Genomic DNA, 21,844 nt, shown 5'->3' on the forward strand with positions numbered 1-21,844 from the left:
ATTTTTCCTGACATTCAAATGTCATTGCTAAATCGGTGACAAAATACAAAGAACGTAGGAAATATCATCACTCAGTCCTTGGTGAGCTGGGGTGCCACCGTGCAGCTGTGTACGTCATTATTTGACCCAAACAAAACCTGCGGCTAGCCAACAGATGTTATCATGCCCTGGTCCTTTCCTGCAGGAACAAAGCAGCTCTCTGAGAGCGGCTGCTTATATACTCCCACCACCGCTAAAAAACAAACAGTTGTAATGAAACAAGAAGACGTGGAGAGTGGAGTTTCAAAGAAAACAGGTTTGAGGCCTAGCCCTGGGGGTTTTCTTTAAGACACACTAAGATTGAAGGGGCTATGCGTCACTGCTCACTCTGTGTGTGTGTGTGTGTGTGTGTGTGTGTGTGCGTGGAAGCAGCAGGAGGTCATCTGGCTTTGATTTCTTGGCTGCGGTTTTTGTGAAAGGCCACAACTTAACGAGTAACCCCTTTGAGATTGTGATTTCCAAAAGGTGTGTTGACTTATCCGAGAAAATTACGCTCATTCTCAGAAGGTCTCAGACTCTGTCAGCTGTTTTTAGTTCAGACACCTCCCTTGTGGTCTGGGTTAAGGATATAACACAGGGTACATCTCAAACGTTATGAGAATTACCTCTCATTAGCAGCATAGCATGATGATGACGATATTCATCTCAGGGGGGAATTGCTCATGATGATGATGGTGATTAGAATTGCCACGATGACGTATATGAGGAGGTATACAAACAGATTAGGAAGGCTTAGGCTGGGAGAGGGAGTCCCCTCACACACACACACACATACGTGTGCAAATACCTGGCAGGATTTAGAAATATTACGTCTTATACAGTATTATAATTCCAGCTAATGCTTACCAGGAAACACGAGGGTAAAGGAAGGTGAATGACTTGTCTTTATTTGTAATGTTTTATTTAGGCAAAGACAAAGCTGTAGAATACAAAACTTTTGTAGCTTAAACATTTCACTTTTCATTGATAATTTTTTTGTTTCTGCTTTTCTCATTTGTCCAGTCTTATTGTTGCATTGTGTCGGACATCCTTTACATCCAAGCTTTTTTATAACCACTGTTTAGTCTGCGTATTTCACCTTCCTCTGTATTTTTGCTTGCACTGATATATCATGAATGCAATTGTACAGCGCTTCCTTAGAGGAAATACACTCCTACTTGCACAACCGTTAACTGTTACACTTCTCATCCATCCGGTATGACAGACTCTCACTTTGCAGGGTGTAGAATAACACTCTCTCAGCAGGAAAGGAATGAGCGCAGACAATGGCGGAATATTTGTGACAGCGCTGAATATCTACACTTAATTTCCACTTTCCACAAACCACTTAATGTGATACACACAGCCAACACCGGCCGGCCCCCTATTGCTGACTGTTCTGTAGGGATTTTGTTCTTATCAGCAGCACAATCAAGCTGCAAAGATCCTTTTTCATGTTCTCTCAAATGGGACTTTATTGGGATGAGATTAGGGGACTCGGTGGGTTGTTCTGCAGGGTGCTGAAGTAAACTAAAGTTAACCTAATTTTCCTGTAACATCTTGACAGTATAAACATATGGAGTGTAAAGGGTCCCTATGCATTTACATCAGCACCACCACCAATTAGTAATTTAACACCTGCAAGAAGAGATGCATGCTGTTGGCGCTAATTTCAGACCCTGGCACGCATGCATCATGATCTTGATGCACTGAACCAGGGCTGCATGATATGAGGAAAATATGCAATAATGTTGAATATTGCAATAAGTATATGACTTGAAATAAATAAACAGATGTTTAAGTATAGTTCTTGACTCAGATATGCACAGTACCTGTGGTTGTGCCTTAACCCCTCTCCCGTATGCAAAATATTGCCAGACGACATGCTTTTTTTTAGGCACCAGTTCCTCTCTGACATTTAAACTTTTGTCTGCACTCATGTTTTCACATTTTTCTCCTGTGGTACAGCATTACTAGTCTGACAGTGCTGACACTCCAATCCAACGATTGGTTGTTGATCAGCGTTGGGTTGATGGGCATCTGTTGCCCTAGTTTTTGCATTGTGACCTGCACTGTTGGCACTAGTTAGCCCTCGTCGGCCTGTGTCGCCTGTGTTTTTTTTTTTGTCGATTCAACTTGTTGAACCAGCGTTGGAGCCAGTGGAATCCTTTGGTGAGAGAGAGCACTCTGATGGGCAGCTCAGCTCAGTGAACAAGAGGAAAATATGAGGTGAGAAACGCAAAGAAACAGCTCAAGTCGAAGCAGGTACAATGTTTTTAGCCATTAAGCTAAACAAAAACTTTTCATAACTGTGTGATTGTTCTCTAGTGCTTGGTAAATATCTTTTGTTCTTTCAACATTGGGTTGAATTGGCTCACTAGCATCTTGAATCCATCCTTTCGGTCTTTTGGTTTCCGTTGGGTATGGTCTGGTATGAAGAGTTATGTATGTTCACACAAGCGCAGAACATACATGCTAGTTGGCTGCTGTGGTTTTCGCGATGTGTTCAAGTGCAACTTTTTGGCAAGACACATGCGACGTGAGGCATTGCATCAATTGGCCTTGGTTGCCACCAATACTCTGATGTCAGTTTGGTGTGTCTGGGCCTTAATAAACCTCACACACTTATGTGCAGACTCTGCCCTTATCAGATGATGCGTAACAGCAAAGGCTCTGTCAGATTGGCCAGAGAGTTAACTGCACATATCTGACCTAATAACACCTACTAACAGTATTGCAATCATGTTCAATGTGTTTATCTACAAATTGACATTGCAATTATAAAAAAAAGATATATTGTGCAGCTCTGCACTGAAGTAGGAAAAGTTGCTCTGCATCACTCTACTCCACAGTTCCACTTTAGTTATTTGCATTCATTATTTGCATATTTGTGGCTCACCTATCAGCCTGAATGTGCCATTTCTCCTGAGACCTTTTAGCAACATAGGTTTTTCCTTTATCCGTGTTTGTTTTTTCCAGGATATTTTGCTCTCCGTGGCAAAATCAAAACACTAGTGCAGCAATCCCAGGAGTGCAAGAAGACGCAGACGAGAAATCTATGACATGCTGCTGTTTTATTACTCTCAACAGTACAGTAGACACAGCTGAGGTGTCAGATGTGTTATTTTTTAATTCAAAATGGAAGTCATAATAGTTGCCACTTGGATTTGCAGTTTGTTTTCAGCCTGCAAATGTTTACATGTCAGGCTAAAATTCCTATCAGCTCTTTTTTGCAATCTTCTTGCACCTGGGGATGAAAGTTGTTTGTGTATTTAATAAGCTGCATATGAGAGTGCAGTATCATTAAGACAGCCCCCTGTGACGCCAGTGTTCCCTGTCTGTGTTTTGAGGAACATCTTAACCTGGATTACCTGAACTGCAGGCGAGGACACCTTTGGCTCTCACTGGCAGGGTATCCCTTCCTCCCACACACACACACATACACACACACATTGTACCGACATGGACACACACTCAGTGAACTTCTCTGTAAGCATGTGGCCTTGGCTCTCACACACTCTCACCACCGTGGTGATGTCATCAGGGTTTTAATGAGGGATTACTCTGACATCACTGGGACTACTGCCAAGTTAAACCTATTAGCTTCACCATGTGCTTGCGGTGCACTACTGCAAGAACTGTGTGTGTCCATGTGGGATATGCAAGAGCCTATTGAGGGGAATTGTGCAGTCCATTGGTGTCTGCATCCCGTTATCATCCATCCATTCATCTCTCCATTAATGTGTCCATCAAGAAGCTGTCTCGGTTTGCCGGCCAAGACGGTGTCTGATGGCCGTTACTGAGTGCTCACTGTGTGGTGTTCAGTTAAGAGCAGACCTTCAAAGAGCTTAGCAGGACTGGTCTGAAGCCCTGATAATGAGAGGCGGAAGTCATGATATTATTACTCAACGTGTACAGCAAGTACACACGCAAACTTGTGTGCTCTTCACAGACACACAATCACACACAGGCACAAGAGGGGATATCAAAATAGATATTTCATGTGGAGGGTTTGTTGTGCTCTCCTGTGCCCAACTTGGCAAAACAAAATCCATTTACTAATTTGCTTTTGAGATTAATGGCCAATACTGTGACCACAGTTGCTCTTGTTGGTGTTTGAGCATTTGGTGTGTGAGTGTTTGTTCTGGTGTACTTTGTATGTGTGCTGCGGTTGACTGCTTTTAATTGTGGGTGTATTGTTTTTAAATTGGTTTAAGAATTATTAGTTTTTTAAGCCATACTTTGGTTTATTAAAGCTACAGTTAGTGATTTTCATATTTGCTGAAACTGTCAAAAAATGGTCTCCCTCCTCTTATTGCCTCTAATGCCAGAGAGCAGTGCTTGGTTTTCAATGTTTTCAGACACACTAAAATATGCTTCTAAAAACATTTGGGCATTGCCATAACAGAAACTTGATTCATATGTGATCAGTGCTGCCTCATTTGACATTTTGACTACAGTAATGAATGATGATTGACATGATTGACAGCTGCGTTAGAATTCTTCAGCCCTGATTGGTTGTTTTCATTCACATGTAATAAGGCCATTACAGTCAGACAACTCACATTTTAAATGTTTATTTCAGCAGCAGAATATAGTTAGAATTTGGTGTCTAGACTCTGACCTCATTGCTTCCCACAGATATGTTATTCCCCCCCCCCTTTGTCGGAGCCTGCAGGTGGATGCTGGGGTGGAGGTGGGGCTGAAAGAGCGAGCAGCAGTACTGTTGCAGGGCAGCAGCAGCATAGACAATGCAAAGGGAGAGCTGGGAAGATTTTGTAGCTTTAACAGACTGCCAAATTGAGAGGGTGTGTTTTGTAGATGACATATGGAGAGCTTAAGTTGACTGCCTGAACTAGCTTGCAGGTGTTGCTCCATTATATGCAACAAGGAGGCATAATTTTTTTATGTGTAGATGTAGTGACAGTTTCAGGAAATATGCCAGAATTTTTTTTTCTTACCAACTTTTTTCCAATTTTACCAACTATAGTTTTAACACATTTCTTTTATTGAGAATGAAGAGAGAGGTATTTAATAATACTGAAATAATTAGTCAAAAAATCAGTTGGTTGATGGATAAAAAATGAATCGTAAAGATGCAACAGCAATCAAGCTGTGAAGATGTGCTGCTTCACTTTGCTTCTTATCTTTCTAAGTGACATAAACATTTTAGCATGTTATGGTGGGGTAGGATTGAGCGCGAGATAGATGCTTGCCGGACCACCGTGGTGAAGAGGGAGCTGAGCCAGAAAGCAAAGCTTTCGATTTACTGGTCCATCTATGTCCTAACCCTCACCTATGGTCAAGAGCTCTGGGTAGTGACTGAAAGAATGTGGTTGCGAAGTGTCCAAAATGAGTTTCCTCCATGGGGTGGCTGGGCTCAGCCTTAGAGATAGGGTAAGGAGCTCTTACATCTGGAGGGAGCTCGGAGTAGAGCCGCTGCTCCTTGGCGTCGAAAGGGGTCAGTTGAGGTGGTTAAGGCATCTGATCAGGATGCCTCTTGGGCGCCTCCTGGTAGGAGCCCCGGGGCAGACCCAGAATAGGCTGGAGGGAATATATATCTCATCTGGCCTGGGAACGCCTTGGGGTCCCCCAGAAGGAGCTGGAAAGCATTGCTGGAGAGAGGGACGTCTGAGGTGTTTTGCTTGGCCTGCTGCCCCCACGACCCAGCCTCAGATAAGGGGATGAAAATAGATGGATGGATGGATGGTATTGGAGGGCATAACAAGAAATTTGAGGATGTAACCTTTTGTTTTGGGAAAACGAGATTGGAATTTTTCAAGTTTTAAAAGCATTAGATTTTTAAAATTTCCTATGAGGTCTGGTGAACAGCAAATTAAATCCATCAGAGTGGTGACTCCTACAGACAAGCGAAGACTCCTAGTGCCTGTTCCTGAGACACAAACCTTCAAGTCTGCATGGAATCTGCATTTTTGCACATCAGCATGTTTTGACTAGAACAGTAATTAACATATAAATCAATGAGAATAATTGATGGATCAATCCATAATGAAAAAAATGTTCAGTGCTCAGTGCTCTTTGCACTGTTCGGCTGGTTTGTCAGTTTTCTGATGTGGATGTGAGTCAAAGAACTGTGCTGACACAAGTGTTTCTTTGCCTCTGAGCCACATTTCTTCATGCTGGTCTCAGTACATGATTCTCACATTCATACTGTCCAGCATCACTTCAGTCTTAACACGTCACGACACACTCATGTTTGTCAGTGTACGCACGCAGATGCACACACACACTTGCAAAGCACAAGTAGGAGCTTTTGTTGGTCTTATCTTCAGCGGTCACGCTTCTCCAGACTTTTTTTTCCCTTTGATTATTTTGTGGCGGGGGCTGCTTTCTATTCTCCTTTGTGCTCTTGTGAGTCTGTGAGACAAACAATAGTTCAGCCAGCTTAAATCCTCTCTCCAGTCTGTGAGTCAGCTGGATGTATAAATAGAGCACAGGTAAGGCATGCATGGCTGCTGTGAGTGGTTAATTTCTTGGCATGAACTGCAGTCACATCCCATAATGAAGTGTTTGGGTTGGTCATATTGAGGGTATGTTAACATGTGCATCTTTAAACCTCAAGTAAAACAATCAGTGCTGATAGCCTCACTCCATCTCTTCATCCTTGACCCTCTGCGAAGCCTACTGTCATCCTCATTTTCTCATTACACAATCTGCCGCTGGATCCTTAGCAACTGAAGGCTGATTGGTTGTCAGGACCTACCTGTCCCTTTTGAATTCTGCCGGGTCACCATGGCAACCACATTATAAACACGAATCTAACGGGGGACTGTGAAGGCAGGCAGGAAGTGCTTGTCTAGCTGAGGCGAAGGAATGGCTCCTTGACACACATAATAAAAGCTGTTTTGAAACAGCATTTCATTTACACAAATACAGCGCTGCATGTATCTCTATTGTTGTCTCTTAATCACATTACCTTTGCTGATTTACATACTTGAAAACAAATATCCAGCCATTGTAATCATATTCTTCGGCAGTGGAGGTGCAGTTGCCATGGCACTAGGCTGCAACAGCAGCTTTAAGCCACAGTTATACTTTATTTCTCTTCATGCTGTATCACACTGTTGCCCTTTGCTTTCATATACACAATGAACAAAACAGGTAGCATATCAAGATACTGATTAAACAGCATCATTGCTATACCATGGGATAGTCACAATAAAAGGCTGCCGTAAAATGTGCATTTTGAATACACAACACAACTCCACAGATGTCCCAAGGTTGAGACAGCGTGCTATTGACATGCTGACTGCAGGAATGTCAATCAGAGCTGTTTCCTGTGAACTGAATGTTCATTTCACTTCCAGAAGACATCCCCAATGTCGTTTCCGTGAATTTGGCAGTACATCCAGTCAGCCTCACAACCGCACATCTTATGTTGATGAACTGCTGTCAGGTCAAGACCCTGGTGAGGGCGATGAGCATGCAGATGAGTGTCCCTGAGATGGTGTCTGCAGAAATTTCCTGGTTGTGCAAATCCATTATTGCAGACAGTCTTGCAGGTGGTATAGATTTGAGAGAAGTATATCCATTGAGTGCATAAAAGTCTTCAATCTTTACCTTAAAGCTGCAAAAAATGGGAACAAAAACTGAAGTGTTGTGTTTTTGTGCAGCGTACAATTCATTTAGCTCACACGAAGCTGCTGTCTTGATGTGCGGATCAACTGTTTAACCTAAAAGCTTGGTACAAAGCAAATCCCTCCCCTCCCTGTCACTTTGTGTGTTTGTCTCCGGACAAAGCTTTTAAACTGAGGGCCAACTGAATCAACTGCCGCCATTGTCCTTCCTGTATCTCTTAATTCCTCACAGCCTATCTTGAGATTTGTCTTCAGAAAGAATGAGTGTGAAAACAGTCACTGCTGTTGTTGCGTGGATGTCATCCACTTTTGTAAGATTATCTCATTCAGTGGATCAGTGTCTTCTTTCAAACTGCTGCCCCTCTGTCATTACAGCACACACACCTTATGTGTGAGGTCAGAGGCAAAGACTAGTCTCTGATATGCTTCGGAGGCAAAGCTCAAATGACAATACTGCAGCTAATAAGGTTAGACAGTGAACATCAATACCTTTGGTACTGATCAAAATGTGTCTGTTGCACCAAGTATTAAAAAAACTATCAAGTACTGACAGCTAGCATCAATTGTCTGGTTAGATTTATGTTTGTCCTTACTTATATTTGATCAAATAGTTCCTGTTTAAATCAAAATGTTGTCTAATAGTGCTTCTCAAGACTAGGATTTTAATGATACAACTTTATTTCTCCCAATATTGATCAGTGTTCGACCGACATCTTAGTGTCGGTTGAACTAACAGCTAGTTTTTGGTAAACTCAAGCTGTTGTTTTCTGAAGTCTGTGGCCCGACAGTGAAGACAGGTCTCCAACCCATGGGTTAAAGCATTGTTGTTGACGAGAGATGACATCGTCAAACATGCATTTTAGATGTATGAGATGTATAGCTACACTTTAAAATAACAAACTTGCACCCCAATACAAAACAAGGATTTCAACTGAAAACAGTAAACTTTAGTTGCGTTTTGGCTGATCGTTTACATGACAGCGGCGTTTTGGGTGCCTGAAAATGCAACGTTTTGAAAACGGGTTCCAGGGTGCAATATTTTGGAAGCGGCACTATCTCCGTTGTCATGTAAACTTGCAATTTGCAGTTCCTCTGAAAACGGAGACTTTTCGCACATGCGCATTACGCTTCCAGTCACTGGATTGCCGCTCTGTAGAAGGAAGTGTAAGCGTCACACCGCCAACTACTGGCCTGGCATGTATACTGCAACGTTTTTGGTCATTTTTGTGGCTCTGTGTGCGCGGCGATTGTTATCAAAACATTGTTGTCTAAATGCGGAACTTTTTTCAAAATGAAAATGAGAAACGATTCTGTTTTCAGTTGATAGTTTTCGTGTAAACATGGCCCAAGACTTAACCGATTTCTCTTGATAACTTAGCTGTTTCATGCCACATATGTGACACAGGGGTTTTCTATCAGGAAGTTACTCTGAACAAACATTATTATTCGGTCTATTATTGTGCCGCTACCATGACAGAGTGGATGTAACTAATGGAGGAACCAATTAATTTTATAATGACTGATAAAGACAGTGTATTTAATATGGATCGGTCACATTATGAATAGCCATTACAAACTGTGAGATCAGATCTAACATTGAAATTTCAGGGAAAGGTTTGGAGAAAAACATGGTCTTAATAACAGAATTGTAAAGTTACCGTATCAGTGCCAACACCCAGGAATTCTATCAGCACTAATATTGGAAAATTCCAAACACCACTACTGACTAACTACTCTTTTGTTTCAGTGTTTTACCTTCACTTGCCCTTGTCTCTCACCAGTCATCTTTCACTGACTTATCTTGCCGTTCAGCTGGTTCTCTCTTTTGTCTTTACTTCTAGTTATCTAACACTCAAGTCTCCAACCTCCATCCTCCATCTTCCCTATACCTCTATCCCAGTCCCAATCTGTCAGGCTACATCCATCTTAAGCCCCTAACAGGGTGGCTGACCCTGCCAGTCATGAGAGAAGAGCGCTTCACAAAGCCCTCCCCGTCTCTCTGGTGCTCAGCCAGTCAATTATCTGTTTATGCACTTTTGTACTTAACCTGTGGAGTCTGCATGCCTGCCTGCTCATTCCTATCACTGATTACTCTATTCAGCATTTTTTGCTCGTGTTACCTCTCATGCACAGTTTATTTTTATGCAGCAGTAAAAGAGATTGATTAATTGTTATATAACTCTATTGAAAATGTTGGATTTTCATTTATATGGCTTGGTTCTCTTTAGAATATGATTTGCAATATATCAATGAAAATAAGAATACACAGTTGAACTGTATTACTCACACCTTGAATTTGAAAAGGTGTTGCTGCTTGTACGTACACGTTTGAGCATTCAGATACAGTGGTTCTGGTTTCATGGCTTTGAGCCTCAGGGACACTGAATGACGACAGTAGCTCCGTCACCTGGTGCTTTGTCACAGCTCGTCGCTGCCGCTGACAGTGTGTGGCCGACTCAGACAGCTAGGCAAACATATGCTTGTGTTAAAGGTTGTGTGCATGTCAGAGTGAAGCCTTGTGGTATTGATCTGCATGTGCATTTCATCTGGCTGTACATGTTGTGGTGTGTGCTTGTAATGCCTGCACTCAGTCAGCACTTGTGTGTGTGTCTCTGTGTGTTGTGTGTGTGTGTGTGTGTGTGTGTGTGTGTGTGGGTGCTCATGTGGTGATGTTCAGATGTTCAGCACGAGTGTTGAAGCCTGTTGTGTCTGTCGTTGCGTCTGTGATTTTGACAGCCACCCTGTCCACCCAGGAGCTGTTGTCACATGCTGGCTGCTTCTGTCAGAGCTGAGCAGAAGCCGTAACTCCGCAGAGATTCACGGCTCTGTGTGTTTGAGCTGCTGATGGTTGAGCTCTTAGAACTGCATTCTCTCTGCAGAGCGGATTGCCCTCTGCTGGCAGCCGAGGTCAGTTAAGAGATTTGTCAGTTGGAGTTATTTAGCTTTTATCTTGATAGTGTCTGAAAACATTACTACACAGCAACAAATTACATTAATCATATTTGAAAGATCATAAATATTCATGCCCATGTGTCCCCTTCCACTTATAGCTCTTAATATTATGACACCCAACCTACAACACAGCTGTTGCTTCATTTTCAGATATTAGTACATATATCTGCTTTACATTCTAGTTGTTGTTCTGGCTCGGACTGCAATTAAAAGTTGACATGCATGTTTTTTTATGATACAAGGTTTTGTCCTGCTGGCTTCACATTGTTTATAGTGGTACTCTGCTCCCACCTAGTGGTGGAAATGAGCTATAACCAAGGTTGGACAGTGAGATGGGGACTGGTGGGGAACTTGATTCAATGTTATTAAATACAGTTTGACTTTTTTCTCAAAATAATGTCCTGATATGATTTAACTTGGTCATCTTGTTTTTGGTTTCATGAGTATTTCAAATATTATTTTAACCTGAAATAGTTTTACAGTGTATGCACTGTAATATTGATGTTCTGTATCCCACTGTTGTGCTAATCAGCAGATAGTTTGACATGTACTTTATGTGATATTTTAGCTACATGAAGAAAAATGTATCCTTATTCTTCAAGGTTTTCCAATTGTTTTTGCTCGTATTACTTTGCCGTCTAAACAGGTCAGTGAATGGTGTTAATCAGGTGTTGACTAACCCCAAGTTTAGCACTGTCAGATATGGTTCCCACTTTTGGACATATTGGTACCAGTGCCTTGTTAATTTATTTTTTTCTTTTATGTCTTTGTGTGTTTTTAAATGTAGTATGTGCTTTTATGGACCCCGAGTCTGTTCAATAAACTTAATTGATTGACTAATTCCTGTTGAATATTGGAGGAAATACCTCGAAATCCCTGAATGTTATACAGTATGCCCTACTCATGTTAAGAGTGTGAGCTTACCTCTGACACCGTAACTTATATTACTTTTAGGTGACAGCTCATGATTCAGTGACACTCCCTACAATTTTGAAAAATAGATAGAAATTGATGAATGGATGATTCAATACCATTTTTGATACCACTTGGGAATTTAGTTAGCACTGTTGCCTCACAGCAAGAGGGTTCAAGTCCACCAGCTGGCCAGTGTACCTCTGTGTGGAGTTTGCATGTTCTCCCCATGTCAGTGTGGGTTTTCTGCAGGTACGCCAGCTTCCTCCCACAGTCCAAAGACATGCAGGTTAATTGGTGACTCTAAATTGGCCATAGGTGTGAATGTGAGTGTGAATGGTTGTCTGTCTCTATGTGTCAGCCCTGTGATAGTCTGGCGACGTGTCCAGAGTGTACCCCGCCTCTCGCCCAATGTCAGCTGGGATAGGCTCCAGCACAACTGCGACCCTGTATCAGAACAAGCGGTCATGGAAAATGAATTAATGAATGAAAATCGGAAGATAAATATGGCTAGACTGTAACATGATATTGAACACTTTTCTTTTCTTGGTTAGTAGCAGAGAGCAGCAGAATTACTTGAGAAAACATTAATACCCTTTTTTACATGAATGAAAACAAGTGAAAGACAAAACAAAACTGTGCTGCAAATCTGAGCAAATGAGATGAGTGATGAGAAGACAGCACTGTGAGTGAGTGAGTGAGTGAGAGGTGGCGAGGCTATGGCAGCACTACAGCGGTGTGTGTGTGTGTGTGTGTGTGTGTGTGTGTGTGTCTGTTTGTGTCTGTGTGTGTCAACTTACTGTTGTATAGAAGAGATAGTAAGAAAGTAGTATCAATAGTAACTATACTGGAGAAAATAAGAATTGAAACTGTATCTAGTATCTAGAATTGATATGTTTCGAAAAATAAATATTTTTGACAACACTGCTAACAACAAAATGATTGCCACTTACACACACCTCACCAACAATCTCAGAGATCACCCAAGACCACTGAGAAAATTCGAAGATTTGCTGTGAAATTGCTCTTCCTCACTGCACACTAACATCTCCTGCACCTGTCAGGTAAAGAGTATTCCTTCCTGGGATATATTAAGTCCAAAAATAGATCAGTTTGTGTCGGCCAGTGTGCAATAATAGTTTGGTACAATTTTACCTACTGGCAGTGTGCATGGAGAAGCAGGCAGTGTGGAGGATAAAAACTAAAAAACATTTGATTCTTGTGGCTGTCAGTGCAGACTCTTGATATTTATCAGAGACAAAAGATGAATTAGTTTGCTCTACCTCTGCACTTTGATCTTCCTCTCCCTGCATCTCTCTCCACACTCACTCTCCTTCTCCATCTTTTCCCCGATCAAGTCACACCCACACTACACCCTCTCCTCTGCCACCCTCCTCACACACCCCTCCCTCCCTCCCGTCTACCGAGATAGCTTTATCAGGCTCATCCCTCTCTCTCCCTACATCTGTCTTGGCACAGTTGTGTGTGTGTGTGTGTGTGTGTGGCAGTGGTTGAGTGCCTCACCGAAATGAGTTTGCCTGTGAACTCAGATTATCTGTCTTTGGAGAGGATAGCCCGCTACCGCCACGCCTGCTCCAACGGCTCACCCTACGCCACGAACAAGCCCATCGACATCAAACCCCGTGGCAGGAGAGGGTAGGATTGCTCTCTGGGAGTCAAACTGTGTGTGGTAGGAAAGGGGGGGCAGTGAGGACAGATGATGTGGACTTAATGCAAATGTTCTGTCTTTAGGGTTTGATTTTATAATATTCAAACATTGCTCTCATGTCAAAAGTTGAGGGTAAGAAGACAACTCAGGAGAAAACCGAAGTGAAACCGAACTTCAGCTGAGCTTAAAATCTGTCTTTCTTATTGCTCTTTGAGTGCAAACTGTAACTACATAATGTGAAAGTGTGGGTTTATGTTATTTGATTATGATTTGCATGAATGTACAAAGTCTGTGTGTTCTCTCTTATCAGAGCATTAGCTGATGAATAGCTCCACCTGGACAACACTGAGCTAGAGCAGTGTTCACAGCTGAGCATTGTGTAAATGGCGGTTGCTTGGTGGCTGGTTGTGTTGTTAGAGCGCTTTCAAAGCTGTAGTTCTGCTGTTTACTCTGCTAAACCTATGGTGTCGACCTGAAGTGAGCGTAATTGTGCGCGTTTGTGTCTCTCTCTGTGTGGAGCAGCTATTTTGTTTGCACAAAACATTATTGAGAGAGCCAGGTAAATGATAAATAAGCAGGTTTCAGTCAGTCATCATCTAAAGCATCAAGGTGATCAAGGGGACAAGTCCACTGACTGCAGAGCGTACGCTAATCATCGGAGCACTCTGTGTCCATTAAGGCTCACACAGAAAATGTCAAGACCTTGTTAGGCCCATTTTCATACTGCACTTCTCTGGCTAATATGTACTCAGCGACCACAGACAAAACAAAAATGGGCTATCATCTGTGGTTTGTGTGTGTGTGTGTGTGTGTGTGTGTGTGCGCGCAAAAACTTGAAAATGTAAACGTGTGTTTGTGTCTCCTATAGTATTTGAGTATGAAGCAGCGGTAATGGCTGCTGGCGTCTGTAGACATATAGATATGGATGGAGCCTTGTCAATACTGTGGACCAGCCATCTGTGCTCACTGCCTGCTCCGTAGTTCAATGCTATTTATATCAGCGTTTACTGAGTGTGTTTGTCTACACCATATAGTGAACCCAGCTTGTGAAAGAGGTCTCTTTTTTTTTAAATAAATCAATAATTTTGTCAATTCTGTGGTCACTTAATCTATGCAACTGGTTTTTATGACAAGAAGTATACCACTTTGACCACTAGGTGTCAGCAGTGTCTCTCTAGGTTGCACAGAGTAGTCATAGAATTAAGTAGTGCTTATTAGATGTGCAGTAATTGTTTTGCAAAGTTAACATTAATACAATAAACTAAGCCTGCAACGAATTTATTGGCAGTTATCTTCAGTTACTTGATGCAATCATTCAGTAATTTATTTGATTTTATTGGGCTTTTACTGAAAAAGTTTTCCCCCAAAACTTAAAATCTGAACTCAAAAGACAGAAACAGAAAATCTATCGGTATGTTAAACATGTTAATGTACTGTATAAATGTAAATGCTTAAAAATAGGCCTGCAAGTAATGATTAATTTCATTATTTATTCATCTGCAGTTTATTTTCATAATAAATTAATTAATCGTTTAGTATATAAAATGTAAAAAAAAAAGAAAAGAAAAGAAAAACAGCAAATTTGTTACAATTAAGAAGCTGGAAGCAAATGTTTGACATATTTGCTTGCAAAATACCGGAAATGATGAATCAATTATCATAATAGTTGTTGATTGATTCTTTCAATCCACTAATTGATTAATTGACTACTTGTTGCAGCTCTAATCGGGAAGATATATCTGCTTAATAGGACTCAATGTTTCCTATTGTATGATGGTTTGGCTTCAGGCTGTTATTGGTTTAATTTTTAATAAGACGCTTTGTCACCTCTGACAGAAAAATATCTGTGTTGTTGCTATTTTTTTCGGGCATATGGGTAGTTAAAATTGATTTCATGCTGAATATACGATTAGATTCTGACTTGTGGGCAAAGTAACATTTGCCTCCTGCAACTTCAACCCAGTTTGAGCAGCACCAGGTTCACTTTATCCGTTTGTGTATTACTCCTCTGCTTCCTGCAGATGGCAGCAGTGTAGCCTAAAAGTGAATAATCATAATGTGTGAGTGTGTGTTTATGTGAATGGATGCATGTGCTTGTGGGCTACTTTGTTTCTACAAGAGACAGCAGAGAGAGGAAAAGAAGAGTCAGTGGTGTAGGTTATAGTCTTGTATTGGTAATACTCAAGAGAGACGGTTTCTGACTGATTAAAGGGATAGTGTACCCAAAAATGAAAATTCAGCCATTATCTACTCACCCATATGCCGAGGGAGTCTCTGGTGAAGTTTTAGAGTCCTCACGACACTTACAGAGATCTAAGGGAGAAGTGGGTAGCAGCACAACTGCACACCTGATGGCTGACGGCAACCCAGATTAAAACGTCCAAGAACACAGAATATAAACGTAAATATCTCCATACTGCTCGTCCATAGTGATCCAAGTGTCCTGAAGCCCCGACATAAAAAGTTGTTTGGAAAAACGTCATTTGAACTCTGTTTTTAGCCTCATTGTAGCCTGTAGCTCTAACTACACTAGTCTTATCTGACCATAGCCTGCCAAAACTTCCTGTAAATGTCCTGAAAGTCTGGACCATCCAAAAAATGTTTTCATACCAGAAACAAACCAAACTGTTCGCTTTGATCTAGACTGAGACCACGTCTTTTTGTCGGAACAATGTGCGGCTGTTTGGTCCAGACTGTGGTTCAGGGGAGGTGTCACACCTGTAATGTTGTTTAAAACATTGTTGGTTTTTTGTTGATCAAACTTAAAAGTCCTGATGTCTGGACTTTAGTAAAGCAGTTGTGAAGTGCCCCAAGACCCAAATTCTGAAGCTTGAAATTATATAAAGTGGTACAGTAAACAGCATCTTTCTAGTCTTCTGACCACTCAGAGCACTACTGAGTCACATTCACACACACATTCACACACTGGTGGCCGAGGCTACCATACATGGTGCCACCTGCTACTCAGTAACCATTCACATGCTCTCACACAACGATGGAACAGCCATCGGGATCAAGTTGGGGTTCAGTATCTTGCCCAGGGATACTTCGAGGAGCCGTGGAGCGAACTGCCAATCTTCCGATTGGTGGATGACCCGCTCTGCCTCTGAGCCACAGTCGCAAATATCTGTCTTTACAGTCAAATGATGTGGTCTAAATGTTTTAATTCCCTAAATATTGAAATCAGTATGGTGACATGGGATGACCAATGCTTGCTCAGGTCTTGTCATCATGCTGTCTGTTGTGTTTTCATTTGGGATTTGTGCGGTTTCAAGGCAGATGTTTTCTTTAGGAAACTGTTCTCTTTTGTTGTTCTTTCCTTGACCGCGTGGAATGTGCAGACCATGGTAATAGGATTAGTTTCAGCACTTTGACCAAGCTATAAACCCTGTCATTCTGCCATGCTACACTGAAAGCATTAGATGTGCCTATTCAACTCACTTCAAGTGCTCCACACATGGTCATATTTTTATAGCAACATAAAATATACACAATCATCTGTCAGCCGCTGCAAGTGTCTTTCATTAATTTCTTTTCTGGCATGAAATTTGAAACTGACACATGGTGATATGGGAGAAAGCCATTCAAATAAATACATGGTTACATAGCAATCTGATTTCTCATGCACTTTTACATAAGTAGCGCAGGGCCTATATACAGTTCATCTAAAACTATTTATTTGAGTTTTATTTGTTGGACTATCATTTGCTAGAAGCTGTCTCCATGTATGGCTCGCAGCCATGCCTTTGCCCATGTGTCATTTGTGTATGTTTCTCCATATGAGCTCATCTGCATGTGCGCACACACAAAATTAGCATACGTCACCCGTGTCGCTCTTTCCTCACGTCTGCCTCCTTTCTTCCGAAACATAAAAGCACATCTACGTAATATATTCTGAAGCGTCAGTGACCATGAAGTGGATGACCCCAGTATTGTCAGTCTATGGGAGCAATGAGCAATTTGTTCTTGCCTCATGAGAGCAGGAGATGGATGCATTTCCTTTTTCTGCTGTGGTCCGTCTGTTGAAGTCATCCTTCTGTAGAACAAAAGAGAGGCATCCTCTGACTGATGTCCATCTCTTGTTACTTACGCCTACGGCCAGTTGCACTATTGATTGCATGTAAATATTCTCACCGCTTTTAAGATGAGAAGGCTGGAATAATGTGTAATACGCTGTTGCCTCTGTGTTTCTGATTACACCAAAAGCTTTTTTTCCGTTCTTTCACTGAGTGTGTGTTTCCATCCTCCTCTTTTATTCACATTATCAATTTTGCGCATAAAGAAAACTGAGTGGAAATGCCAATTCAAAAAAAGTCTCGAAATATTACAAAAATGTTTTTACACTTGGTGTATTGATAAAAGGTGCAGTGGAAACACATTCAGTGAATAAGTGATGATACAGTTATTATGTACCCTCACTGCACAGTCCACTGCAAACTCTCTTCTTTGTCTCAGGATGGCTTTAAATAAATTTAAGCACTCAGAGCTGTTACCAGAACTCTTCTAAGAGCACATAGCTGTAATATCAGCTGTTCAAATCTTTGAATGTCCATTGTCCAGTGTGCTCTGCGTTATTTTACATTAGGCTTAGGTGGTATACTTTCATACCTCCCTGAAATTTCACGGGGGTATACGGTATATGACAGTATCTGTATGTGGCTGCAACCATACCTTACACCTTCTGAATTCAAGTGGCAGCTGTGGCTCAGAGATAGAGCGGGTTGTCCATTAATCGGAAGATCAGCGGCCCTTGATCAAGACACCCAACCCCAAAGTGCATCCAATGGCTGTTCCATCGGTGTGTTAAAAACCAAGTAGCAGGTGGCACCTTGTATGGTCACCTCGGCCACCAGTGTGTGAATGGGTGACTCGTAATGTCAAAAGTGCTTTGAGTGGTCAGATGACTAGAAAGGTGCTATACAAGTGGAGGTCCTAGTGTCTCTCTTTCAGCAAACAAAGACTAGCCGAATTGCTGTATTAACTCATCATAAAACACACTTCATCCAAACTCAACAAAGTTTGACGGAAATACAATGAAAGTTGCCAAGACCGTCCAGCAGTTAATCTTGTTTTTTGTTTTTTGGTTAGTTAGTCCACTGTTCCAGCAATCACCAACTCTGGTTTGGTGAAAATAAACTGTTAATTCGAGTTGGATATTAAAGTATGCTGTTTTTCTCTACCACTGTAGGCAAGTTGTTTACAGTCCTGTAACGTTATCCCAACCACTCACAGTCGCTATGTCTGTCAGCTCAGCTGCTTGTTTCAACAGACTGACCCTTAGTGGCATGTGAAGTGTGCTACATACAATACATCCTCAATTCTGCCTCTCTGTATGAGTTTAATAGAAAGCTGAGGGTCTGTATTTTTGATAGGTATTTCTAAATACCCTGGTATACCCTGGTATACACAGCCCAAACCTATTATCTATTGTTGTCCTTTGTTTGAGTTTTTTCACTGGCACTCCTTTAATGACATCATCTTTTTGTGCCTCCTGCTGTTGCTGTGGCACCTGACTGGAGATTTAGCGCCACCAACTGCTTATCTCGATCAACCAACTCCCAATATCTGGGCAACAGTCATGGTTGGGAAGCACAGACTGGATTTTCTGAACATTCAGTTAAAATTTGTGCTACATTTATATGGAAACCCACCTTGAGACACTTTAATAGTAACTTAAAATAAGTGGCACTATATCTTTCCATAATGATTTCGAGAAGCTGTCCTAATTCTGAGGGTATACCGATGCAGCAATATTTGTGTCCTACTTTTAACTGTGTTTGCTGATCTGGTGCTGTGTTTTCACTTCATCCCCAAAGATAACTGCAACACAGAGAACTACTAAAAGTCAGAAATAATTGTCTGCAGCACCAGCACAGGATAATGTTTGAAAGCAAAACAACCTTTATGTGTCTGCATGGGAATGTTTCATGTCGTGCGCCATACTGAAATAGCACAAGCGCACTGTGTTGACTTTTACATCTCGCTATACTTGTTTCTTTCTGTGTGTTTTACTTAAATGGCTGTTGCATGTCTCATTTCCATTGTGATCCTCCAACATATGGCAAGCTACACACACACACACACACACACGACAAACACTGAGTGCATACAAAGGTGGAGAAGACTGCTCGGGTTTTCTCATTCATGTGTGATTGACATTCCCGACAGTTGCCATACCTGTCTGCCTGGTGGAATGCCAAGTGTTAGCTCCTTTGCCCACAACTCTGACAGCAGACGATGCCATCTGAGCTCCATGCTCAAAGCTATTTCACAGATAGTAACGCACTGATGATTCCATTTTATAGCCAGCAAGGCGCTGCTGATGTTATTTTTGGTTTTTATTAATGTGGAAAAAAAATCACAATCAAACCAAAATAGCCTACTCCATCTTGGGTGTGATAAGACGTAAAATCATTTTGATAAAGTGGGATATAATGTCTTTGAAGAGAGTGCCGAAATAGATTCAGTTCACACAACTCCTGACTCCATGCAGTTAATGAAGGTTTGCGGCTGCTGGGGGGAGATATGCGCTGTATCTCAATGCTGCGCTTTCTTGGGGCCTCTTCTCTTGTGTTTTTAAGGCTGTTTGTGCAGAGGGCAGGCACAGAGGGGTTTAAAAAGGATGTCAGACTTTGTGACGCATTTTAGCCACAGTGGCTTTCATCAGAGGTTTAACGTGACAAAAAACCTGTGTGCCTGTGTTCATGTGGAGAATTTATAAATTGAGAACTAGAGGAAGTTATCTGCATACACAAACATTATACAGAGATATATTATGAACAGGTTAGAAGCTAAAATGATACACATATCCCTGGCAAAGAAAACATGCTGCTTGTCTGTAATTTGGCATGTTTATTCATGGTCATTCTTCAGTCAAAAAAATAATTTTGTCTTTATTTCTTTCACATATTTTCCCTCCCACACATGTTATTCTCAATTTCAATAATGCTACTGTCTGCCAGTACACACTCATCCCATGTTTACTGGAGTTTTAGTAGTAGCTGCCAGAAAAGCATTTCCCTGGTTTTCTCAATTTATTGCTTCTCCCATTGGAACGATGAAATCCAGCCAACGCTGTCTTTGCACACTCTCTCTGGATCATTGACATGCTTTAGCTGTTGGTTTTAGGTTACTGTGGCAGCAGAGTGATTGACACTTGAGACGATTGTTAGGATTGCTGTGGGGATACAAGTCCCGCCCTTCAAGGAATTACTACTACCACAACAACTCCTCCCACTCCAGACATACCCAAGCTGCAGCTCAGGGAAGCAGAGGGACAGAGACAGAGAGAGCGCAGGAGAGTCGTGTCAGTCAAAGACAGGGGGACTCAGTTGTAGAAAGAGAGCAGGAGAGACAGAAGTAAGGAAGGAGGAGGGGGAGGAAGAGGAGATCTTATTTCTAGCAGTCAGGGAAAAAACACGAGGACATAAAAGAGAGAAGAAAGAGAGAAGAGAGAAGCAGAGTGAGAAAGTGGCACAGAGTGTGTGTGCATGGCTGGATTAGGAAAGAGGAAGATCACACGCTGATCTGGCAAGAAAGATAAGTGCAAGTGAGTGACAGTGAGTGACAGTGAGAGACAGTGAGAGACAGGGAGAGGGAGCAGGGTGAATAACCAGCCACTGTCAAACGATCGGAGCTTGAGGAGGAAGAGGAGAAGCAGTGTGGACTAATCTTGGAATGAGGGTTTGATCGGACAGGTTTGGTCTCAACCTGACCTCTCCGCTGAGCTGACACCACGGGCAGGAAGCTCCCACTGGATCACTCAGAGCAGTGAGCGTAGCCGTGGGCTGGTCGGTGGGCTCCAGGTGGCCCAGCAGGTCTGTGTGTTTGCAGATGTGATGTGGGAGGAAAAGCCAGACCATGAGTATCATACTTAAACCACGGTCGCGCTCCACCAGCTCATTGAAGAACACAGAGGGAATATGGTAAATAGATGAATAACTTTGTCCTGCTGGTTACATTTCCATGTTAATCCTGTCGTGTGTGCAATTGTTTTGCCCTATTGTTCTGAATCCGCATGTTTATTGCTCTCTGAAATACTTTTCTTCTGTCCCAAGTCATTCCTTTTTGTTTATTTGTCCCAGTTGGCTTGCTGTGCTTTGTGTGTTTGTGGCTCTTTCAACTGTCGCCCCAATGCCATCACTCTTCTTGTCAATCAAAACTTCTCTGCCTCTGCTGTGGTTTGCTGCAAAAACCTGCTGTACCCTGTAGATATGTCAGTTACAGGGTCGCGTCTGTTTTTTGTGCAACCCATGACATGTTCTGTGGTCAGATAAGATCTGTTCTTTCCTGAGCTCCAGTGTATTTTGTTCTTTATTTCAATGAGGACATAACACTTGCTGCAGTTGAGATGACCCTCAGTGTGCTTTCATCAGAACTCACTGTCTATTCAGTGATGTTGTCTAAAACACAAGGTTGTAAAACAGCAAGGAGGAATGTGTTGTGTCGCTCCATGCATTCTCCTGTCTACACATGGCTCCAGATAAATGCAGGATGCAGAGCACAACGCCAGGGGCACGAATCACCCTTCCCTCCCCCTCTTGTCTCCTTCCCCCTCCTGTCTCGACTTGTCCTTGCCTGTCAGCACTCATTTCCAACTAAGAAACTGCCCTGTAGCTTCAACCTGGGAAGTTAATATTCACAGTTTTCCCATTGTGTCACTCCGAGGCAGAGCTGTAAATGGATCGGAACAACC

The 21,844-nt window shown here is 42.1% G+C and overlaps 1 protein-coding gene across 7 annotated transcripts in view; it reads left to right on the forward strand.

Annotated features, from left to right (window-relative positions):
- Positions 1-21,844, forward strand: part of pde4d (phosphodiesterase 4D, cAMP-specific) — a 264,066-nt gene that overhangs the window by 192,921 nt on the left and 49,301 nt on the right. The window contains exon 1 of one of the 7 annotated variants that reach the window (XM_078170655.1): positions 12,994-13,136. The exons of 5 other annotated variants lie outside the window; for them this stretch is intronic. In XM_078170655.1, coding sequence (XP_078026781.1) covers positions 13,009-13,136 — 128 coding nt within the window. In that variant the 5' untranslated portion in view covers positions 12,994-13,008. Of the gene's footprint in view, positions 1-12,993; positions 13,137-20,320; positions 21,075-21,844 lie in introns of those variants that run through there. One more of the 7 variants, XM_033619976.2, reaches the window with a different exon arrangement.

Source organism: Epinephelus lanceolatus, chromosome 9 (genome assembly GCF_041903045.1).
Source record: "Epinephelus lanceolatus isolate andai-2023 chromosome 9, ASM4190304v1, whole genome shotgun sequence".
Lineage (NCBI taxonomy): Eukaryota > Metazoa > Chordata > Actinopteri > Perciformes > Serranidae > Epinephelus > Epinephelus lanceolatus.